The 24,144-nt window shown below is 42.5% G+C and overlaps 2 protein-coding genes across 2 annotated transcripts; one reads left to right on the forward strand and one right to left on the reverse strand.

The window, feature by feature from the left end:
• The first annotated feature begins 415 nt into the window (after positions 1-415).
• Positions 416-3,867, forward strand: CD1E (CD1e molecule). The gene is made up of 6 exons (XM_045876686.1): positions 416-596; positions 884-1,180; positions 1,771-2,049; positions 2,259-2,537; positions 2,905-3,001; positions 3,117-3,867. The coding sequence occupies exons 1-6, from the start codon at positions 536-538 to the stop codon at positions 3,289-3,291; spliced, it is 1,188 nt and encodes a 395-aa protein (XP_045732642.1). The 5' UTR covers positions 416-535; the 3' UTR covers positions 3,292-3,867.
• A 16,957-nt stretch (positions 3,868-20,824) lies between these two features.
• LOC123845276 (olfactory receptor 10T2) lies at positions 20,825-21,771 on the reverse strand. Its single transcript, XM_045876050.1, has 2 exons — positions 21,354-21,771; positions 20,825-21,321 (listed from the first exon to the last, which is right to left on the reverse strand). Exons 1-2 carry the CDS (start codon positions 21,769-21,771, stop codon positions 20,825-20,827), a joined length of 915 nt encoding a protein of 304 aa, XP_045732006.1.
• Between the last annotated feature and the right edge of the window lie 2,373 nt (positions 21,772-24,144).

A 24,144-nucleotide genomic window follows, 5' to 3' on the forward strand; every position in this document is an offset into this window, starting at 1 on the left:
TGAGGGGAGGGAGAGAGGCAGGGGAGTGAGAGGGGGGAAAGCAGACTCAAGAGGGAAAAACTGGGATCAGTAGAGGGTGAGGCTGGGGGTGGACCACAGAGAGGGAGAAAGAACTGCAGCAGCAGGACGAGGGAATGGTGGAAAGGCCATGGGCGCCATGGCATGAACCTTCCATCTCCTCTCTTCAAAGAAGAGGACATTGAGAACCCGAATGTGGACCTGATTCCTCTGAGGCCAGAAGGATCTCCATTTTCCAGCCGGCCCAGACTGAAGCCAGGACCCCTCTGTAGAGGGTGTGCATAGGGGCAGTCAGGGGGTACAGGGAGACAATGTGGAAGCTGGAGAGTGGCAGAGAGGGAGGGGAAGTGAGAGCCCCGTGGGGCTGCCCTGAGGAGGCAGGAGGGTTTCTCTGAAAGGGAAGTGGGCAGAGAGGGAGGTCTGCCTGGCTGCAGCGGGGGAGTCTGATGAGAGCAGGAGGGTTTGGAAGGCAGTGATCTGAGTGCTGTTGAGGCATCCTTCATCTGAACGAGCCGCAATGCTGCTCCTGTTCCTGCTGCTCTTCGAAGGACATCGCCAGCACGGAACAAGCCTAGACGGTAGGACAAGCCCTGGGAAGACGTCTGATGCTGGGCGCAGAGGGGTGAGGTTCTGGGAGGACCTGCAGCAGGGAGTACTACTCCCAGAGGATGCCCTTGGAGTCTGCATGCCAGGCTGGCTGCAGGCAAAACATCTTGCCACAGTTCTTTTTCTGTTTCTAGGTTTGGGGAGAGGAAGCGGGCCCAGGGAGCAGGGTGGGCTCTGGGAATGTGTGCAGTCTGTGTAACCGTCTCCATGGTTCCTCACCCATGCTCACGTACTCTCTCCATGTGGCCTGGCTTCTCAGCACCCCAGGTCCCAGGACCCCCTGATCCAGCCACAGAAGAGCCCCTCTCCTTCCGCATCCTCCAGACCTCCTCCTTTGCCAACAGCAGTTGGGCGTCCTTGCAGGCATCGGGCTGGCTGGGTGATCTGCAGACTCAAGCCTGGGACAAGGTCCTGGGCACCATGAGCTTCCTGCGGCCCTGGTCCCAGGGCAACTTCAGCTCCGAGGAGCTGAAAAACCTGCAAAATCTGTTCCTACTCTACTTCCACGGTTTCATCATCGAGGTGCAGGCCTTTGCGCACCAGTTTCAGTTTGAATGTGAGTTCCTTGCTCCACGCCAATCTCTGCCTGAAGGCTCCAATCTGCTTCTGAAGGGGCTCTGACCTCACCCAGCCTTCCTGGACTATTCCCTGTCCCCCTCGGGCTCCTGCTCTCTCTCCTGCCTCACCATTCGTCACTGTCCCCACTCCACCCGCCCACCCACCCTAGACACAGATGGGCTGGCCAGGACACATCCCTCCACACTGCCATATACACCTTCGTGTTCTGGCTCCCTGCAATAGTGTCTCCCTGTGATCTTCTGCCCACCACCCCTGGCCCCAGACATGGCCTCTCCAGCCAGGATTCTGCCCTCCCTTCTCTGGCCTGAGAGTCTACCAGGCCCCCCTGTACCTAACCATTCCCAAGTGAGCCCTTCCAGCAGGGTCCCCAACTTCCCAACACCTTCCCATCTAGCGCCTCCCCATCAATTATTTCTAAATACATTCTTACCTTCACATTTTCTTCCCACAAATTTCCTTCCCTCCCCCACCCAACTCCAGCATGCTGTGTGATTCCAGAGCAAATCCCCTAGACTGCTTACTTTCCTTCCCTGTAATTGTTTCCACATGGCTTCTGTTCACCCCCAGACCCCTTCGAGCTCCAGGTGTCAGCTGGCTGTACGGAACATGCTGGGAAGGCCTCGGGAAGCTTCTTGAATGGGGCTTATCAAGGCTCAGATTTTCTGAGTTTCCAAGGAAACTCCTGGCAGCCATCTCCAGGAGCTGGGAGTCGGGCTCAGAAGGTCTGTGCGGTGCTCAGCAACTACCTAGATATTAAGGAAATCGTGCAGACCCTTCTCAGCCACACCTGCCCTCGGTTTCTGGCAGGAATCCTTGAAGCAGGGAAGTCAGAACTGGAACGACAAGGTGAGTTTTCCCGGTGCTTTAAGCTTCATATTCCACTCTTTACCATCCCTTTGAAACATACACTGAGAGGCTAGAGGGTGGGATATGTGGGTTTAGGACTGTTCCTTAGATGAGAGAAAGAAGTGATTACTCCAACTGCTAAGACCACTGAGTCACTGAGCTTGGTCCCGGGTGCCCCTAAGTGCCTTGTCTCCTCATCTTCTCTCCAGTGAAGCCCGAGGTTTGGGTGTCCAGTGGCCCCAGTCCCGGTCCCGGCCGTCTGCTGCTGGTGTGCCACGTCTCTGGCTTCCACCCAAAGCCTGTGTGGGTGATGTGGATGCGGGGTGAGCAGGAGCAGCGGGGCACCCAGCAAGGCGATGTCCTGCCTAATGCTGATGAGACGTGGTATCTCCGAGTGACCCTGGATGTGGCGGCCCAGGAGGCGGCTGGTCTGTCGTGCCGAGTGAAGCACAGCAGTCTGGGAGGCCAGGACATAATCATCCACTGGGGTGAGAAAGAGCTGGAGTCTGGCCAGGAAGCAACAGTCCTGGGGCTGCTGAGGGACGTGCTTGGGAGATGGGTGGGAACACTAGGCACAAGAGGATGGAGGCGGGAGGATCCAAACAAAGAAGGGCAGAGAATGATCACTGCTAAATTTCAAGAAATGGAAGGAAGGGATTGGAGTACTAAAGAGAAAAAGAAGAAGGATCTGGTGATTTGGGTAAGAGATGGGGTGGGAGATTGGGGACACAGACTCAGGAGGAATTGAGATGAAGTCTTCAGAACATGCAGATGAAAATTCTAGGAAGGAGAAGCATTGATGGTGGTGGCGGCGTGGAGAGCCTTGTAGACTGATATCCTTGGTTTACACCCAAGGAGGTGGAAACGCAGTCCTGCTGACACTGCTCTGTCTGGTGGTGATAGTTGCCCTGCTCCTGCTGCTTGTAAGGCACTCCTGCTTTAAAAAGCACAGGTGAGCCTCTTCTTGTTCTGTTTCTTCAATTTCTTATCAACTCATTCTTCTTTCCTCCACCCTCCCCGTTCTCTTTCTGATTTCCCTTCCTTGGGATGAAAATCTTTTCCCACAGCTCAAGTCGGAAGGCCCTGGCGCCCCCTACCCCCAGTCCTGACTCCCCCATAGGGGCCGATGCCCAGGGGCCCAGGACTCCTGGACACCAGCTCTACATGCCACAGGAATCGTGGATCAAGAATAGATTTTTAGAGAAATGGAAAACAAGCCTAAATCAACTCTGGCGACATTAGTTTTACCTCACACATAAAATCCTTTTCTGCTTCTTAAACATGGTTTATACCTATAAATAAAGCATAATTTTGATAAAATGGCTTGTTGTGGCAGAAATCTTGACCTCTTTGGAAACTTGTTTTATTTTTTGCCCCATCTTCTAGCAATATCTTTTCTGCTTTGGCCACATGTTCATTGCTGCTGATCCTTCAGACTCTAATTCAGATGCTTCTTTCTCATGGAATCTTCCCTGCCTTGCCCAATTGAAAGCTGTTCTGTACTTCCAAAATTGGATGGATCATCCTAAATACGTTCATCTCTTCCTACTCTGAACAGTGGTTATCCAGATTTTTGTTTTTCTGTTTTTTTCTCAGTTGCTTAAAAGCAGGATGTAGGTGTTTATAATGGCACCTATGACCCAAACAAAGCCTGACCTGGATTCAGGGCCAGCTTCATGGGCATGTCATCTAAGCAGTGTTTGCTGTCTTGAAATCCTTAATAAAACTTGGAGCTGTATTTTCATTCTGGACTCACCCCACAAAATATGTAGGTGGTTCAGCGTAAAGTGTTTCTCATTAAATTCTGCCTGAAATAAATTTTTGTCAAATCGAGTGATGTTTTCTTAATCCACTCCCCTTTGACATCACTGCATCATCTGACTGTGTTCTTATTAAAACCCTTTCTGTCTCCAGGTGTCTCTCACCAGAGGTTGGGGGAGGGGCAGGTGAGTGCTCTAGACTGCACAGTGATTGGGGTGTCTCTGCATCTTCAAAGACATTTCAAGAAAATAATAATACAGGACATGTCTCCCATCAGAGTGAGGACCGGGCATTCCCAATTCTCTGAGATAGTGTGTGACCACATTTGTCTTCACATGGCAGGTACTCAGGGAATAAATTCCTACTTTGAGTGGTCAGGAAGAGGACATGGGGACAGAGGATGGGCAGAGCCAAGGCAGCGAAGGAAAAGAGTGCTTAGATGCTATGTGTTTACTTTTCTTTATTGGTTCAGTTTATTATTATTTTTATTAACATTATCATTTACAGTTTTCCTCTAACTTTTTAAAATATGGATTTTAAAATGATCTACTTAACTTTGAGACACATTGACTGAGCCTGTTGGAGAGCGGGAAGCCGTTAAGGTGTAGAGTTCATGCAGATGTCTAGCCGACACCTCCCCTTAGGTGGGATAATTGAGCAGACTGCAGATTTCTTAGTGGAAATGCGTCACTCTTTATATTGGTCATTTTCAAGTTAAGACACAGGGTTCCATGACCCCTTACCCAGGCCATAACCTACCCATGAATAAGGTATTGGGGTCAGGCTTCCCCTACCAAGAGTCCATCACCTTCCGCATGACATGTTCAGACTGCTTATATGGAAGAGTCCAGGGAGGAAGGCAGGACTTTACAGGGCTGTTTGAAGCCCTCTATGATGAAGTTCAAGGTCCCCTCACATGGCATAAGGCCACAGGCGGTGACCTCTATCAAAATGAAGAGACTCACATAAGGACTTCTCAGTTCCTAGCACTAGTGTGTGATGCAAATATATTTTGGGTGTTTCCCATTTGGGTGGACTTTCCCCACTAGTCTAATTTTTGGGTCACAATAATTCTTGAACTCCTAAGATGCCTCAATCTCACTTCTCAAGTCCCACGTCCAACCATCCCCCCCACTGTGTGTTGTGCTTCTATGATGCTAGGCTTTCTGCCCTTCAGTTGTGCCAAGCTTCTTCTCAGCTCGAGGCCTTTATTTTAACTCTTCCCTCCACCCAGGGCCATTCTTCATTTACCTTGATCTTCCACGGATGATTTCAGGACAACCTCCAGCTCCTCAGCTCAAGCATCATCCTCATAGAGAGGCCCTTTGTGGTCAGTGTAGCCAAAGTGGCCAGTCTCCCTCAGTCACATACTATTCCAATGTTCTTTAGTCATTTGTGTTGAATACTGGATTGAGCTGAAATTATCTCATTTGCTTTTATGTAGTTAATGCCCTTTTCACCTACAATGTGGACACTGTGACATCACGTATATTGTCTGTCTTGATCACAGGTGTATCCTAGTGTGTAGATGGTAGCTGGACATATAGTGGGTGACTAAAATTATGTTTGGTGAATGAACAAATGCCATCAACTTTGACTTTCCAGAAAAGATCTTAGAGATCCCGATTCTCTAGTAAGCCATTGGTTTTCAGGAACTGACATGTTTAAGTAGATCATCGATATTGTGGCAATATGGTCACTGGTGGCTCTCTCTGTCCTTCAGATTATTGTCTTTATAAGTGTGGCAAGAGCCTAAGATGCAGATAGGGAGGAAGGCAGGAGGGAGGAGATCTCAGAAGATCTTGTCAGAGTCCTTTATACTGTGAGTGAGGAGCCCAGTTAACCACAAAGTCCTGCTCCTGGTTTCTCTGCTGCTGAATTGTACTGATCCTCAGGGAATCTTTCAGGGAAGGATGATTGTTGAATACAGAGATTTTCAGGAAACTCTGGGTTCCTAAACACGATACCCTAACACATCCTAGCTCTACTCTGACAAGGTCCTGTAGTTGAGTAGTGGGTGTATGTTTGGGTGAGGCACAAGATATACACCCGAAGGAGATGGACCTGGGCTGCCTACACGTATGCATCCTCTCCCCCATCCCTCCAAAATTGGCATAAATGGGCTCAGAGAGAGCCCCAAGGGTAAATGACTATGTTGCCAGATATGCCACCTTAACAGGGTTTGGGGAAGTTTTACATATTGGTTCAGGAGATTGTCAGAAAACCTGTGTCATCCCCATGGTGTAGACCTTCATTCTGGGTAATCTAATGTATTTTAAGCTCCTGGGTGAGGACCTAGTATTTAAGAGCAAAGTGTGTCACCTTATCACCCAAGAAGAGAGGTGTCACCTACTACTGTTAACTGTGTAATTCTGGCTGAACCCCTGGAACATGGGCTTATTTCTCTGGAGGGCCAGGTGTTCTCAATAGTGAGAGATAACCCTCTCCAGTCCTGCCAGCTGTAACACCAAGAAGGGGAGATGCTTTGCTGCTAGTACAAACCTGGAGCCTACTGTATTTTGCTGTGCGCACAAATGTGGTAGAAATATTATGAGATCATTTGGAAGCAGAGATGGAGGCACGATTCTTGGTTGTTGGTGAATTCTCCAGGAGTAGCAGTGATCGGTGGAGGAGGCTGCAGTAGGACTGGTGGGATCGGGATGTGCTGGGCCAAGCTCAGTAGCCATATGCCCTTGGCCAACCATGGCTGAGAGAATGCCCATCTGCCATCTCCTACCTAAGAAATGAAGAAAGCCGAGGATGTGGACAACTTGGTTAAGTGGAGCCCTGTCAACTGGGACAGGATCCAGGCTCCCGGAATGTCACTTGCTGCTGAAGAAAGATATCTATGCAGAACATGCTCTGGAGCCTGTGTTCAGTTGGGGTAGGGGGTGTCATGATTTCAGAGTCGTAGGATTGAGCCCCATGTTGGGCTCCACACTCAGTGTGGAGTCTGCTTTGGATTCTCTCTCCCTCCCCCTCTGCCCCTCCCCATTCTCTTGCACGTGCTTTCTCTTTCTCATAAATAAATAAATAAATAAATAAATAAATAAATAAATAAATAAATAAGGGAAGTACCTATTTTATGTTATGGTTACACCTGATTGAATACTAATAAACATTCAAATGGAGCCTGCTGTACAGAAGACACTCTCCTACATGCTTTATACATATTAACTCATGTGATCCTCAGAACAATTCTGAGGCAAACATCATTATTCCCATTTTATAGATAAAGATACAAAAGTCACATAACTAGTAAGCATTGTAAGCAGTTTTGCTCCCAAACCCATGCTTAACCATTACACTACACACTCAACAAACAATTATTGGAAGCCCTACCTTGTGATAGGTAATGAAATGCAGCAGAGACACAAGGTGCAATCCCTTATGCACTGCACTTCCATGATAGTGGAGTACATGGTGGGGAACATGGTAGGAGGTGAAGCCTGTGAGTTGGGGTCAGATCCTAAAGGGGCTTCACAGGGCATTGCACAGGGACTGAAAGTCATTGGAGAATTTGGAATAAATGAATAGCAACTACTGGTAAAAGGAGAGGAGCTCTCAAGCACACATGCTATCTGGCCTCACCACTGGAGGACTACAAAGTGGGGTGCAATTGCACACCCACTCAAACCACAGTGACCCTGGTCTGCTTCTGTGCACTGGCCCTAACTGAAAGTCTGCCTCAGTGATGCTCACAAACCAGTTTGCAGCTGTGCTTACCAAGTACACCTGACTGGTTTTTCCTTTCCAGGTCACGCCCCCATTTGCCACCTGTCTGCTGCCCACGGGGTTGCTTGGAGCTGCTTCGGGACCTCCACTGCTGCTGGTACCCAAAGCTTCCCACCAGTTCTCAGGTGCCTGCATGGAGGGATGCTCCATGTGGAGGCAGGTGGTATGGCTTCTTCCCCTGTTGTTTGTCTCAGGTGGCACCCAGTTCCAGAAGCTGCCTTCCTTGTGTTTAATCTAAAGCCTCTTGTGTACAACAACGTCAGCTCTGGCCCCCACCCATGTTTTGGGATTTGATAAAGACTCTCTTCACAGCTTTTTCTTCAGTGTCCTTCAGCTGTCCCTATTAGTTAGTAACATCATTACAGGACATGAAATGCTACAGGGTGCAGTGGATTCACATAAACTCAGTTATTTATGTTTTCTTCTAGAATAAACATGGAGGAAGGAAAGACTAAGAATAAAAGTATGAATAAGGACAAGGATTAAAGAAAGGAAAATTCAGCTGAGTATATTTGGGAATAAAACTCTAATTATTTTACCAGAGAATGTTTAAGTCTATAGCTTCTATATTGATTTTAATTTTTTAAACATATATTTTAAACAAATTATTACTGGAAGCCGACCTTGTGATAGGTAATGAAACCCAGCAGAAACACAAGGTAAAATCCCTTACACACAGAATTTCCACAATACTGGAGGGCAAGGGAGACAGACAATAAGCAAATAAAAATACTTTCTGCTAGATAATGACACATGATACACTTTCAAACTGATGTGGGGAAGGGGATCAGAGAGAGGAAAATGGGCTATAATTGCAAAGACGGTGGACAGAATGGGCCCCTCTGAGAAGGTTGCTTTTGAGAGAAGACCTAAAACAAGAACGAGAACCACGCCATGCAGTGTCCGGGGGAAGGGATTTCATTCCAAGCAAAGGAACTGCAGATGAAAGCAGTGTTACACTGGGTGTATTCTTAAAAACTGTTAGAACTCCAGCGTGGCTGGCTGTATGGAGTACATGGTGGGGAACGTGGTAGGAGGTGAGGCCTTTGAAGAAAGTAGCCTACTTTCTTCTTCTTCTTCTTTTTTTTAAAAGATTTTATTTATTTATTTGACAGAGAGAGACACAGCGAGAGAGGAAACACAGCAGGGGGGGTGGGAGAGGGAGAAGCAGGCTCTCCGTGGAGCAGGGAGCCCGATGTGGGGCTCGACCCCAGGACCCTGGGACCATGAACTGAGCCGAAGGCAGATGCTTAACGACTGAGCCACCCAGGCACCCGCCTACTTTTTTCTTGACCCAGAAAATGAAGCAAACACCTCCCTTAAAGGAAATTCCTTTTTTTTTTTTTAATGTAGAATCTGGGTTCTGGGGCACACATGGCATTTTAGTGGTAAGCAAAGGTGTTGCTACTAGTGCTTGGGGGATGCTTTCAATATGACAGAGATTAAGAATACTTCTTAAGTCTTTTAACATACTGAGTTCGAACTGACCTCAAAATAAATAAAAACTTAAAGTGCTGCCATTTTAATAAAGGAGAAATGCATACATACACATAATATAAACTCCTAGTTAATTTTCCTCTTGGATTTACCGTCTTAGTATTTCATTAATTTTTCTAATTTCATGTGTCTTATGCTTCATAATTGGCTGTGTATTTAATGCATAAATATATAGAAAGATTGTGAGCGTTTAAGGTTTGAAGAATACAGTTTGATGTATTTATGTTACTAAGATGACTTCAAGTCTTTACAAACTTTAAAGTTTATAAAACTCACTTCATTTTATTTATTTGTTTTTTCAATCTTTTTTACTATTAGTTATGTTAATCACCATACATTACATCATTAGTTTTTGAGATGTGCTCCATGATTCATTGTTTGCATATAACACCCAGTGCTCCATGCAGTATGTGCCCTCTTTAATACCCATCACCAGGCTAACCCATCCTCCCACCCCCCTCCCCTCTAGAACCCTCAGTTTGTTTTTCAGAGTCCATCGTCTCTCATGGTTCGTCTACCCCTCAGATTTCCCCCCTTTCATTCTTCCCCTCTTGCTATCTTCTTCTTCTTCTTCTTCTTTTTTTTTTTTTTAACATATAATGTATTATTTGTTTCAGAGGTGCAGGTCTGTGATTCAACAGTCTTACACAATTCACAGCACTCACCATAGCACATACCCCCCCAATGTCTATCACCCAGCCACCCCATCCCTCCCACCCCCACCACTCCAGCAACCCTCAGTTTGTTTCCTGAGATTAAGAATTCCTCATATCAGTGAGGTCATATGATACATGTCTTTCTCTGATTGACTTATTTCGTTCAGCATAATACCCTCCAGTTCCAACCACGTTGTTGCAAATGGCAAGATTTCATTCCTATTGATGGCTGCATAATATTCCATTGTGTGTGTGTGTGTGTGTGTATATATATATATATATATATATATATATACCACATCTTCTTTATCCATTCATCTGTCAGTGGACATTTTGGCTCTTTCCATAGTTTGGCTATTGTGGACATTGCTGCTATAAACATCGGGGTGCACATACCCTTTCGGATCCATACATTTCTATCTTTGGGGTAAATACACAGTAGTGCAATTGCTGGGTTGTATGGTAGCTCTATTTTCAACTTTTTGAGGAACCTCCGTACTGTTTTCCAGAGTGGCTGCACCAGCTTGCATTCCCACCAACAGTGTAGGAGGGTTCCCCTTTCTCTGCATCCCCGCCAACATCTGTCACTTCCTGACTTGTTAATTTTAGCCATTCTGACTGGTGTGAGGTGGTATCTCACTGAGGTTTTGATTTGGATTTCCCTGATGCCGAGCGATGCTGAGCACTTTTTCACGTGTCTATTGGCCATTTGGATGTCTTCTTTGGAAAAATGTCTGTTCATGTCTTCTGCCCATTTCTTGATTGGATCATTTGTTCTTTGGGTGTTGAGTTTAAGAAGTTCTTTATAGATTTTGGATAATAGCCCTTTATCTGATATGTCATTTGCAAATATCTTCTCCCATTCTGTCGGTTGTCTTTTGGTTTTGTTGACTGTTTCCTTTGCTTTGCAAAAGCTTTTTATCTTGATGAAGTCCCAGTAGTTCATTTTTGCTTTTCCTTCTGTTGCCTTTGGCAATATTTCTAGGAAGAAGTTGCTGTGGCTGAGGTCGAAGAGGTTGCTGCCTGTGTTCTCCTTTGGGATTTTGATGGACTCCTATCTCACATTGAGGTCTTTCAACCATTTTGAGTCTACTTTTGTGTGTGGTGTAAGGAAATGGTCCAGTTTCATTCTTCTACATGTGGCTGACCAATTTTCCCAACACCATTTGTTGAAGAGACTGTCTTTTTTCCATTGGACATTCTTCCCTGCTTTGTCGAAGATTAGTTGACCATAGAGCTGAGGGTCCATTTCTAGGCTCTCTATTCTGTTCCATTGATCTATGTGTCTGTTTTTGTGCCAGTACCATACTGTCTTGATAATGACAGCTTTGTAATAGAGCTTGAAGTCAGGAATTGTGATGCCACCAGCTTTGCTTGCTTTTCTTTTCTTTTTCAACATTTCTCTGGCTATTCAGGGTCTTTTCTGGTTCCACACAAATTTTAGGATTATTTGTTCCATTTCTTTGAAAAAAGTGGATGGTATTTTGATGGGCATTGCATTGAATGTGTAGATTGCTCTAGGTAGCATTGACATCTTCACAATATTTGTTCTTCCAATCCATGAGCATGGAACGTTTTTCCATTTCTTTGTGTCTTCCTCACTTTCTTTCATGAGTATTTTATAGTTCTCTGAGGACCGATTCTTTGCCTCTTTGGTTAGATTTATTCCTAGGTATCTTACAGTTTTGGGTGCAATTGTAAATGGGATCAACTCCTTAATTTCTCTTTCTTCTGTCTTGTTGTTGGTGTATAGGAATGCCACTGATTTCTGTGCATTGATTTTATATCCTGCCACTTGACTGAATTCCTGTATGGGTTCTAGCAGTTTTGGGGTGGATTCTTTGGGGTTTTGCACATAAAGTACCATATCATTTGCAAAGAGTGAGAGTTTGACTTCTTCTTTGCCGATTTGGATGCCTTTGATTTCTTTTTGTTGTCTGATTGCTGTGGCTAGGACTTCTAGTACTATGTTGAATAGCAGTGGTGATAGTGGACATCACTGACATGTTCCTCACCTAAGGGGGAAAGCTCTCAGTCTTTTTCCATTGAGTATGATATTCGCTGTGGGTTTTTCATAGATGGCTTTTATGATATTGAGGTAGGTACCCTCTCTCCCTATACTCTGAAGAGTTTTGATCAAGAAAGGATGCTGTATTTTGTCAAATGCTTTTTCTGCATCTATTGAGAGGATCATATGGTTCTTGTTCTTTTATTAATGTATTGTATCACATTGATTGATTTGCAGATGTTGAACCAACCTTGCAGCCCAGGGATAAATCCCACTTGGTCATGGTGAATAATCCTTTTAATGTACTGTTGGATCCTATGGGCTAGTAGTTTGGTGAGAATTTTTGCATGCATGTTCATCAAGGATATTGGTCTGTAATTCTCCTTTTTGATGGGGTCTTTGTCTGGTTTTGGGATCAAGGTAATGGTGGCTTCATAAAACGAGTTTGGAATTTTTCCTTCCATTTCTATTTTTTGGAACAGTTTCAGAAGAATAGGTATTAATTCTTCTTTAAATGTTTGGTAGAACTCCCCTGGGAAGCCATCTGGCCCTGGGCTTTTGTTTGTTGGGAGATTTTTGATGACTGCTTCTATTTCTTTAGTGGTTATAGGTCTGGTCAGGTTTTCTATTTCTTCCTGGTTCAGTTTTGGTAGTTGATACATCTCTAGGAATGCATCCATTTCTTCCAGGTTATCTCATTTGCTGGCATAGAGTTGCTCATAATATGTTCTTATAATTGTTTGTATTTCTTTGGTGTTGGTTGTGATCTCTCATTCATGATTTTGTTGATTTGGGTCATTTCTCTTTTCTTTTTGATAAGTCGGCCAGGGGCTTATCAATCTTGTTAATTCTTTCAAAGAACCAGCTCCCAGTTTCGTTGATCTGTTCTACTGTTCTTTTGGTTTCTATTTCATTGATTTCTGCTCTGATCTTTATTATTTCTCTTCTCCTGCTGGGTTTAGGCTTTATTTGCTGTTCTTTCTCCAGCTCCTTTAGGTGTAGGGTTAGGTTGTGTACTTGAGACCTTTCTTGTTTCTTGAGAAAGGCTTGTATTGCTATATACTTTCCTTTTAGGACTGCCTTTGCTGCATCCCAAAGATTTTGAACAGTTGTGTTTTCATTTTCATTTGTTTCCATGAATTTTTTTAATTCTTTAATTTCCTGGTTGACCCATTCATTCTTTAGTAGGATGCTCTTTAGCCTCCATGTATTTGAGTTCTTTCCAACTTTCCTCTTGTGATTGAGTTCTAGTTTCAAAGCATTGTGGTCTGTAAATATGCAGGGAATGATCCCAATCTTTTGGTACTGGCTGAGACCTGATTTGTGACCTAGGATGTGATCGATTCTGGAGAATATTCCATGGGCACTAGAGAAGAATGTGTATTCCGTTGCTTTGGGATGGAGTGTTCTGAATATATCTGTGAAGTCCATTTGGTCCAGTGTGTCATTTAAAGTCTTTATTTCCTTGTTGATCTTTTGCTTAGATGATCTGTCCATTTCAGTGAGGGGGGTGTTAAAGTCCCCCACTATTATTGTATTGTTGTCGATGTGTTTCTTTGCTTTTGTTATTAATTGCCTTATATAATTGGCCGCTCCCATGTTAGGGGCATAAATATTTACAATTGTTAGATCTTCTTGTTGGATAGACCCTTTAAGTAGGATATAGTGTCCTTCCTCATCTCTTATTACAGTCTTTGGTTTAAAATCTAATTTGTCTGATATAAGGATTGCCACCCCAGCTTTCTTTTGGTATCCATTAGCATGGTAAATGGTTTTCCACCTCACTTTCAATCTGGGGGTGTTTTGGGGTCTAAAATGAGTCTCTTGCTGATAGCATATTGATGGGTCTTGTTTTTTTATCCAATCTGATAGCCTGTGTCTTTTGATTGGGCTTTCAGACCATTTACATTCAGGGTAACTATTGAAAGATAGGAATTTAGTGCCATTGTCTTGCCTGTAAGGTGACTGTTACTGTATATTGTCTGTGTTCCTTTCTGGTCTATGTTGCTTTTAGGCTCTCTCTTTGCTTAGAGGACCCCTTTCAATATTTCTTGTAGGGCTGGTTTTGTGTTTGCAAATTCCTTTAGGTTTTGTTTGTCCTGGAAAAATTTTCTTTCTCTATTTTCAATGACAGCCTAGCTGGATATAGTATTCTTGGCTGCATATTTTTCTCGTTTAGTGCTCTGAAGATATCATGCCAGTCCTTTCTGGCCTGCCAGGTCTCTGTGGAGAGGTGTGTTGTCAATCTAATGTTTCTACCATTGTAGGTTACAGATCTCTTCTTCCAAGCTGCTTTCAGGATTTTCTCTTTGTCTCTGAGACTCATAAGTTTTACTCTAGCTGTCAGGGTGTTGACCTATTTTTTTTTATTTTGAGAGAGGTTCTCTGTGCCTCCTGGATTTTAATACCTGTTTCCTTCCCCAAATTAGGGAAGTTCTCTGCTATAATCTGCTCCAGTATATCTTCTGCCCCTCTCTCTCTTTCTTCTTCTTCTGGGATCCCAATTATTCTAATATTGTTTTGTCTTATGGTATCACTTATCTCTCGAATTCTGCCCTCGTGATCCAGTAGTTGTTTATCTCTCTTTTTCTCAGCTTCTTTATTTTCCATCATTTGGTCTTCTATATCGCTAATTCTTTCTTCTGACTCATTTTTCCTAGCAGTTAGAGCCTCCATTTTTTATTGCACCTCATTAATAGCCTTTTTGATTTCGACTTGGTTAGATTTTAGTTCTTTTATTTCTCCAGAAAGGGTTTCTCTAATATCTTCCATGCTTTTTTCAAGCTCAGCTAGTATCTTTAAAATCATCATTCTGAACTCTAGTTCTGACATCTTACTAATGTCCATATTGATTAGGTCCCTGGCAGTCAGTACTGTCTCTTATTCTTTTTTTTGAGGTGATTTTTCCATCTTGTCATTTTGTCCAGAGGAGAATAGATGAATGAGAGAACAAAATGCTAACAGGGTAACAACAGCCCCAGAAAAATATACACTAAACAAATCAGAAGAGACCTGAAACCAGGGGAAAAGAAAGGGAAAGAAAGAAAAAAGAAAAAAAGAAAAGAAAAAGAAAAAGATAAAAACAAACAAACAAAAACAAAAAAATAAAACAGAATATAATCAAATATGATCAGGCTGGTGCATAGATCAGTGCCACACAGTAGATTTGGGGCATATTTTGGTCTGTTAGAAGAAGTGTCTCCCAAACTTTTAAAGAAAGAAAAACTTACATATGTACAGAAATAAGGGTTAATATGATGAAGGTATGGAATATGACTTCCAGAAAGTGGTTGCTTTTCTGTTCAGAGAGTTGCTGCTATTCTTTTCTTTGATCTCCTGTTGAGTTTGTAGGTGTTCAGAATGGTTTGATCCCTATCTAGTTGAATTCCTGGGACCAGACAAAAATTAGGTCTCCTACTCCTCCGCCATCTTGCTCCTCTCCCCCAAAACTCATTTTAGTGAGTTTTCCCATCCACACACAAAAGCTTCATTGGACAATAAAAATATACATATCTGCAGGTTGAAATTCAAATTTAGCCCAAGGAAGTAGGGAAGGAACAGATGTGAAGGTATCCTCCCCATTGTCCTGTTCTCCCCAGCAGATCCCTGCTCCAGAGAGTGGCCAAAACTGAGGTCTTGGCAGAATGAGCCTCCCCATAACTAAAGGTTCTGTAGGTCACTTGAAGGCAGATTCCCTTTTGTGGGGCAGGATGGGAACTCCTGGGAGGCTTTGACTTGAGAAGAGATATAATCTGACTTGTTCTTCAAAAGATCATCCTGACTGTTTTGTTGAGAATAGATAGACCTGGGGACAGGTGTAAGTAGCAAGACCTATTTCAAACCTCCTGTAAAAATGCAAGAAGATAATGATGGTGGTAAACCATAGGACTAGAGGTGGAGGTGGTGAACAGAGACTTTAGACTGTGTGTGTTTTGTAAACAGAGCCAAGAGATTCTATCTATTGTATTATATATATTTAATATATATATATTAAAAAGGCAGTTAGGAATGACCCCTGGTTTTTGTTCTGAGAAGCTGGAATTCCATTTGGAATTACAATTAACTGAGAGAGATCAGACTATGAAAGAAACAGAGTTGGAGGATAGGCTGAGGATTTTGCTTTGGATGTTTAATTTGAGATGCCCATTAAAATTCAGAATGGAGATGTCAACTGGGCCATCAGGTTTAGGTTTGGAATTGAGATATGTCTGTGCTGAAGACACTTATTTGAGAGCAGTAACAAGTTTGAGAAATACTCTACAATGCTGGAGATAGCCATTTGAACAGATAGTCAGAAGACATTGCTGAGACAGCTGGTCAGAAGCAATGATTTTCTGTTGTGGGCAGAAGAGAAGGAGTGGCCAGTTCTTCCTCCTGGATTACAAGAGAGGTGTCAGAGATTTCACTGAAACTGAGAACTGGCTTGCTTATGGGGGGACTCCAAGCTGAAAAATTACAGGCCCAGAGACGGATAATATTTCAGTTTTGAATGTTGTGGGATTCCAAGTATTTTGGAAATACCAGAAGCATTGAGCAATGCCTTTCAAGGAACAGGATGAGAACAGGAAATATTGCTACACCTTCCTGACAAGAGAAGCTAGACTTAAAAACTTTTACAATTCAATTAATTTTCTGTATGTTAACTTAATGGTAAGACAAGAAAAGTTCTTGTGTGTCCTTTTAATTTTGTTTTTTAAATAATTCACTTTCATTGTATTTTATAATATCACTGGTACATAATAAATTTGCAGGAAAGTTAGTCTTTCACCTCAAATAGATTGAAAAGTTCAGACTTAGAATATGAGGAGAGCACCTGGCCATAAATAAGACTGGAAATAAGGAGCAGGACACACAGGCCTTTGTGGGTCATGTTGCATTATTTGAATGTGATCTCATAAGAAAGCCAATATGTTTAAAAAATATATTTAAAAACCCTTAGAAAAATGTATCTCAAGCATGTGCCAAAATTTACTAATGTACTGGGGCACCTGGGCGGCTCAGTTGGTTAAGCGTCTGCCTTCAGCTCAGGTCATGATCCCAGGGTCCTGGGATCGAGCCCCACGTCGGGCCCCTGGCTTAGCGGGAAGCCTGCTTCTCCCTCTCCTTCTGCCCCCCACCCCCACTCATGCTCTCTCTCTTTCCATCTCTCTCTTTTTCTCAAATAAATAGATAAAATCTTTAAAAAATAAACTTCTTTGCCTTCAGAAAGTGTTTAATGCATCTGCAAGTTGATGTTAGCTAGCTCTTAGCACCTCTCACTTTGGATGTTACCCTGACATACTAAACCATAAAATTAACATATAACTCATTTATTGTCACACTGATAGTTTCTATTTATTCCAGTTCACATGTTTATTCTATTTATACACATTTAATATATCACGGACTACCCTCTGCCTCTGCCCCTCCTCCCACTCATGTGCTCTCCCTCTCTCTCTCTTGCTCACTCACTTTCTAATAAATAAATCTTAAAAAAATTTACTAATGTACTAACAGGTAAATCAGCAAGTTGTTGGCACGATAAGAAATGTGGGTTTCAGGAAGGGTGTGGAATTGGAGGAGTGACAAATTTGGGGACCAGAATATGTACCAAGTCAGGGTGATTACCATTTCATTTCACAGATTCATAAAAGCATGACGGCCAAGTGCATTTTTTACACAGGAAGTCTGTAGAAGGATGATCTGAGATGCCAGGTGTGCAGACTTAAGGTCAGAAGAAGAAAGATGATGAAGCAACTGATAGAGATACAACTTTGTCTAAAACTGGGGTAGCATGCTCCCTCACAGGAAGGCACTGATGTGACAAACAGAGACCTGGAAGGACACGAGCTCTGATTTCCAACATTGCTGGGGTTTTCCCCGCAAGCCGGAGACACTTATGCACTTCTTTCATTTCTTACTTGAGGATATTTTATTTACCTTTTTGACACAGGAAAGAGTGTTTGGTCGGGATGAGCTACGATGTTTCATTTTAGAAAGATAACGGGGTCTGCAGTGTGGAGGATGGAGTGAAGGGGTCTGAACACATTTTCAGGAGTTACTGTGTAAACTGACAAAGGACTCAACTAAAGCAATGAGAGAAGATAAATCTTGGCTACACAATCTAACCCAAATCAGGAGTTAAACAGCACACCATTGGGGGGAAAGTCAGTTTGCTTTATGGCAAAGAAGAATCACCGTCTGTGGACTTGGCTTCAGTCTTCTCTGAAACCTGGCTGAGGTCATGCCAACAGCTACAGGGCAGGGTTGTGAATGAGAATTAAGGAGGGACAGAGCTAAGACCTGGGAGTACATGTATGAGGAGCCCTCATTTATGTGGGGGACATGGATTTGCATCCCTCAAAGAGTCATGCCACCCTGGAAGCCCTTTGCAGTGGTGTGTGCACCAGAGCTGCCTGTGGGTCCTGTAGGGACAGCTCTGCAAATGGTACCAAGGATGGTGGGGGACCAGCGGCACAGTGAACTAGCCTGCGCTCCGAGTTTGTCCAGAAACCATTCTGACTCTTCTTAAATGTGTGCATCCCCAGAGTTACTGAAAAATCCAGCTTAGGTCACCTCAAGAAGGAAGTAGTGAATTTCTTGCTAACAAAGCATGTGTGGGATTGGGCTGTAGAGCACTTTGTAAGGTTGTATGGCCTTAAATAGCATTTGAGGACAATTAACTATATGCCCATCATGATAGCACAATTTCCTTTGTTTTCTTTTTGGCTTATTATGTCTCTATATTATCCACAGGAAAAAGAATATTTTTACATTGTTGAAAACATAAAATAGAAACCCTCTCACCTGCCCCAAAGACGGTCAGATAGTTGGCTGGTAGAGCAGAAAATCAAAAGAATGACCCTTATATCATTGAAATGTTTTATTTCAACTCAAAAAGTCTAAACATACACATATTTATAAATATTTTCACTTAGGGATAAAGCTTTTGCTTTAAGTGTTGGTCCATGTGATTGGAGATCTTTAGAGCATATCTAGCATAAGTCCACCCATAATTCATTAGAAAAATTCTCATGGATTTACAGATGAGCAGGAACTTAGAATCACTTGCAAAATAATCTAAGCAAATGACACTTCTAGGTTTTTATGATTTTCCTTTCTTCTGTGATTTTCTTGGTCATATTTTATTTTTCCAAAACACTCCATCTAGTTATGTTAGAAACAAATAATCTTTGGGACACCTGGGTGGCTCAGTTGGTTGGGTGACTGCCTTTGGCTCAGGTCATGATGCTGGAGTCCTGGGATCGAGTCCCTCATTGGGCTCCCTGCTCAGAGGGGAGTCTGCTTCTCCCTCTGACCACCCCTATCTCATGCTCTCTCTCTCTATCTCATTCTCTCTCTCAAATAAATAAATAAAATCTTTCAAAAAAATAAGATAAAATAAAGAAAAAAAGAAACAAATAATCTTTATTGCAGTAATACTTCACCAGCCCATACTACAAAATTACATATCACAAGCAGAATAATTAGAATAATAAATAAACTGTCACAGATGGTCTTGAGAACAGACACAGACAATTTAACTTGTAAGGGCTGAACCTCACAGACACCCCAGGAAGTAATGTGCTGGACACAAGTGTTTATTATACTGAGGGAAATCAGCCAAGGAGCTTTCCACAGGGAAGAGAGCGTGATGGCTAACTGGTTACATAAAAACATGTTCCCTGTTTACAAGTTATTTTCATGGTCTCATAATTAATGATAACCATTTTTCCTTTGGGTGATGATGAAACATAATTTTAACAAATCAGGAGATTTTTATTCTAGTATGGGCTGGGTCACTGGGCAGAGAAAAGGTCTAATTAATAGTGACTGACTCTCTGAACCAGAAGACAAGCTACGTGCTCACTAGATAATTCACATATTCATAGAAAAAAACCAAACCCTCAGTTGCCCAGATGAAAAAAATTCAAGGCACATCAGTTTGAAGAGTTTTAAATAACATCTCAAATTACATGGCTTGAAATAATAGATTTAAAATAATAAAATAATAAAATAAAATAATAGATTAAAATCAATTCCTTTTAGTATTTATAGTTCAAATTATGACAATCATTAGAATCATGTAAGGTTTACATTGTGACCATTGCAGGGTCAGTGAGCTGCAAGATCTGGGCCTTTTGAGCCTTTCCAGAGCATTTACTGTGTTCCACGTTAGCAGCAAATGTGATGTCATTAATGGTGGTTTTAGGTCCATTACTAAAATAAAATTATATCCACTAAAAACTTGAACACATTACCATGAAAACAAAGCAAAACTACAAACAAAAATGAATGTGTTTAATTTATAATTAATATAATAAGAAACTAGCTTTAAATTTTGAAAAAAATCAACATTTCTGGTAATACCGATTCCTTCAGAAGCAATAAATATTTGTTCTCTTGGCTCTCATAACTCTTATTTTATATCCGTTTAACAGATCTGATCATTGTGCATTGTCATAGTTTTCTTTCTCCGTTCATGATCCTACCCCTCCTCCACCTCTGTAAACTATCAACCTACTCGTCTTAGTTTTTCCACTTTGTATGGAACCTGGTACATAGTTGGTTTACTACTTGTGGATGCCTGTGTCCTAGATAAGATGCTGTCCATAGTTTTGGATACTGTTCTCTAATCAGCCAGGAAAGCTAACCGTGGCCATCTTTCAATTTGAGTATTGCCTTCCCTTAAAAGAAAAAAAAATTATATTTTACTCTTTTTGCCAAGCGTGAGTTGTTTTATAGTTTGTTTGTTTGTTTGTTTTGAGAGAGAGTGTCAGCAGGGAGGGACAGAGGGAGAAAGAGAAAATCCCAAGTGGACTCCATGCTCAGCATAGAGCCCAACGCAGGGCTCAGTCTCATTACTCTGAGATCGTGATCTGAACCGAAACCAAGAGTCTGATGCTTAACCAACTAAGCCACCCAGGTCCCTTGGTTTTTTTTGTTTCTTAACCAAGCATTGGACAATGTAGCATGTAGACTGACTCATGCTTTTTCTGGACTGGGAGGAAAGAAAAGGGCAACAGTGGTCTTAGTCCTTGGAAACATTGTCCACATCAGGACTGAATTGGCAAAAGGGCAAAGAAAATATCCTGCCTTTGACCTCTGTAGAGTCCCTCATTAATTTTAGCGTTTTTTGTTAGATCACCTTGGTTGCCACAGGCATTCCCAGAACTCTCTTGAGGGCAGTCTTCATCTCCTGATTCTTCAGACTGTAGACAAGGGGATTAAGCAGGGGAGTCACCACAGTGTAGGTCAGTGCCACAAACAGATTCTTGTCTGAGGCAGACTTGGATCTGGGCCTCAGGTAGATGATGGAGGCACAACCGTAGTGCACAAAGACCACCGTGAGGTGGGAGGTGCACGTTGCAAAGGCCTTTCTTTTTCCCTCAGCTGAGGGGATCTTCAGGATGGTGTTAAAGATGAAGCCATAAGAGATGAGAATCAGCAGGAAAGGCACCACGATCACCAGGATGCTGAGGCTGAATAGAGCCAGTTCCTTCACATGGGTGTCTGTGCAAGCCAACTTAATAACACGTGCCATGTCACAGAAATAGTGGTTGGCCCTGTTGGGGTCACAAAAAGGCATGTCACAGATGAGGTTGGTGGCCACCAAAGCAATGAAGGAACCCATGACTCCGGACAGGGAAACCAACCCCAACCCTAACCCGTGTTCATGATGAGTGTGTACCTCAGAGGGTGGCAAATTGCCACATAGCAATCATACCCCATCACAGCGATGAGAAAGCAGTTGGTGCAGGCAAAGCCAAGGAAGAAGAAGAGCTGGGTGGCACAGGCCACAAAGGAGATGCTCTTGGTGGCTGAGAGCAGGTGGACCAGCAGCTGAGGGATGATGACAAATGTGTAGCAGGATTCAGAAAAGGAAAGAATGAACAGGAAACCATACATGGGAGTGTGCAGAGTCCAGCTGCAACGGATAACAGCCATGATGGTGGCATTGGCCAGCAGGATTGTCAAGTACAGGAAAAGGAAGATGACAAACAGCAGCAGCTGGAGCTCCCCCAGGCTAGAGAAGCCCACCAGGACAAACTGTGTAACCAGAGTGGTTCTATTGGAACTGTGCATCTGGATGACTTCTTTCTGTGAATGAGTTTGGGAGAGACAAAATGACAACAATCATTGTAATAAGAACATTTTTCCAATGCCTTCTTTTTCAGTATCACATTTTCAGGCCCAGAATATTGATAGGTCTCTCCCTCTCTCTCTCCCCCTCTGCCTCTCTCTATCTTGACAAAGATACCCTCTTTGATGATTTTTACAAGAAATTATTAATCTCCAATAATGGGATAATGATTAACTGTATTATAGAAATATACAAAGATTAAAAGAAGCAAGAAAAGAAGCAACTTCCATATTCCCAAAGACTATGTGAGGACATGAGAAAGTCTCCTACCATAATAAGAGAAAAAGCAAACTACTAAGCCATATTTATAATAAGATACCAAGCCATATTTATGATAAGATTAGAGATGATTTGGGTTTGCTTTCTAATATATTTTTATATTTTAAATATTTAACAATAAACATATTTTAATTTGATGATTCTAAATATACTTCACTTTTAGCCCAGAATATTTCCACCTCATTTTGTTGGGAAGGATACTGTCCAAACATAAATAAGAATGATTTACTACTTCCAAATATATTATTATTTTTCCAAAATAAAAAAAAAGACTTTTAGAATATCCAGATATCTAAATTACACATGTCATTTATAACATCTGCTGGTGCAGATGATTCCTAGGAGCATGATATACCTGTCCTCTGACCACTACCCGTCACAGTGGATGGCCTGCTAGGATGGGGGCAAGCAAGAAAAGCACATGCCATGGCCAAATACAATCAGCAGATGGGTGCAATGATAAAAGCAAACATTATTTTTAAAGTTCAAGAACAATTCCTGGTGGAGAACAGTCTAAGAATCCTACTCATCATTTGATCTTCATCAGAAGGCATCTTGGAGGTTCGGAACTGGAGTGGTGAGGTAAAGGAAAGGTAGATTTCTCATGTTAAATTGGGAAATACATTTCCACTATTCCTTTTAAACGGATGTATGGCACTTCTGTTGTCAGAGGCAGAACAGTGACCTCACCAGCCCTGCTTTGCTTCAGGAAATAGACCATCTCACCAACGCTCTCTCCACATCACACCCTTGGAAATTTTTCTACCAGTGCATAGTTCAGTCAAGACACAGGAGGAAGGAGTAGTAATAGCCTCTTGAAAGCAGAATTTCTCAGGGTCTAACTTCAAACATTTCCTTCCCTTAATTTTATAGGGTGCCATTTTATAACACATGCTTTCACTCAGAGGGAGATGTCTATCATGTCTAAGCTATTTTATTGCTAGAAATGTTAGCAAAATACAAATAGCACCTATTTCATAATAAAATAACATCCAGAGCCCTAATCATCTTACTTTCAGAATCAGGTTCAGGAACTTAGGAGAAATCCAGTATACTTGCACCTCACAACATCTCTCAACTTGTTGGCTCCTCCAATGACTATAAAGTATAAGGAATAGCTTCATGTGATGCACTGTGCACATTCACTCTTCATCATCTCTGCTGTAGCTCCTTTGCTTAGGTAGTTCCACACACCTGCCATTGTCACCCTGTCCCTTTGTATGGCACTTTGCAGAAAACAAGATGTTATCATGTAAGCTACCTCAGTTTGGCCCTCACCACCCAGTAAACCGCACAACTGTCTTTGTATCCTTGTTATAGGTAAGGCAAGTGCACCAAGTGCCCTCTCCTGAGCAGAGTAACCTGGGAGCCTCCTTGTCTTTGCACTTAAGGGGTTAAATTGAACTCATCTCCCATGTTTGGCTCCCTCTACAGACTTCTTATAAGCAGGGATGAACTTTTTTTTTTATTAGTAGCTGAGTCCCTAGCATAAAGCATAATTTCTAGTTTATCATAGGCTCATTTTTTAAATCTGAAGAGAATATAAAAAACTAAATAATACACTCAAGTAGTAGAGTCAGTACCAAAATTTAAGTCTTCTAACTTCTAATCCACTTTCTACCCAACATATTTCTTTTAGATTTTTAAAAAAATTTATTTATTTCAGAGAGAGAGAAAGAGAGTGAGTGCATGAGCAGGAGGGTGGGGTAGAGGGAGAAGCAGACTCCACACTGAGCAGGGACTGATGCAGGACTCAATCCCAGGACCCTGGGATCATGACCTGAACTGAAGGCAGACACTTAACTGGCTGAGCCACCCAGGTGCTCTCCACCATATTTTATGCTACTGCCATTTTATGACAGACTCTGTCCCACACACTTTTTCCAAGGGACTAAGGCAGGCATGGTCCCATGCTGCTTGTTCAAGTAAAAACTCATTTTGCCCTTGCTGATTTTTCTGGAATATTCCAATTTTAATTTTTGAATTTTCCTGAATTATCAAATTTTATAATATGTGATTTATTATCTCTAAACCTT

The sequence above is a fragment of the Mirounga angustirostris genome, unplaced genomic scaffold (genome assembly GCF_029215605.1).
Source record: "Mirounga angustirostris isolate CCGP_5_RB_7025 unplaced genomic scaffold, mMirAng1.0.hap1 SCAF_6, whole genome shotgun sequence".
Lineage (NCBI taxonomy): Eukaryota > Metazoa > Chordata > Mammalia > Carnivora > Phocidae > Mirounga > Mirounga angustirostris.

Excerpts from the sequence above, each read along its gene's own strand:
- LOC123845276 (XM_045876050.1), bottom strand. The coding sequence starts at position 21,771 with ATGCACAGTTCCAATAGAACCACTCTGGTTACACAGTTTGTCCTGGTG. Across the intron at positions 21,322-21,353 it reads CACACTCATCATGAACACGG|TCATGGGTTCCTTCATTGCT; the intron begins GTTAGGGTTGGG and ends CCCTGTCCGGAG.
- CD1E (XM_045876686.1), top strand. The coding sequence starts at position 536 with ATGCTGCTCCTGTTCCTGCTGCTCTTCGAAGGACATCGCCAGCACGGA. Across the intron at positions 2,050-2,258 it reads GTCAGAACTGGAACGACAAG|TGAAGCCCGAGGTTTGGGTG; the intron begins GTGAGTTTTCCC and ends TCTTCTCTCCAG. Across the intron at positions 2,538-2,904 it reads GGACATAATCATCCACTGGG|GAGGTGGAAACGCAGTCCTG; the intron begins GTGAGAAAGAGC and ends TTTACACCCAAG.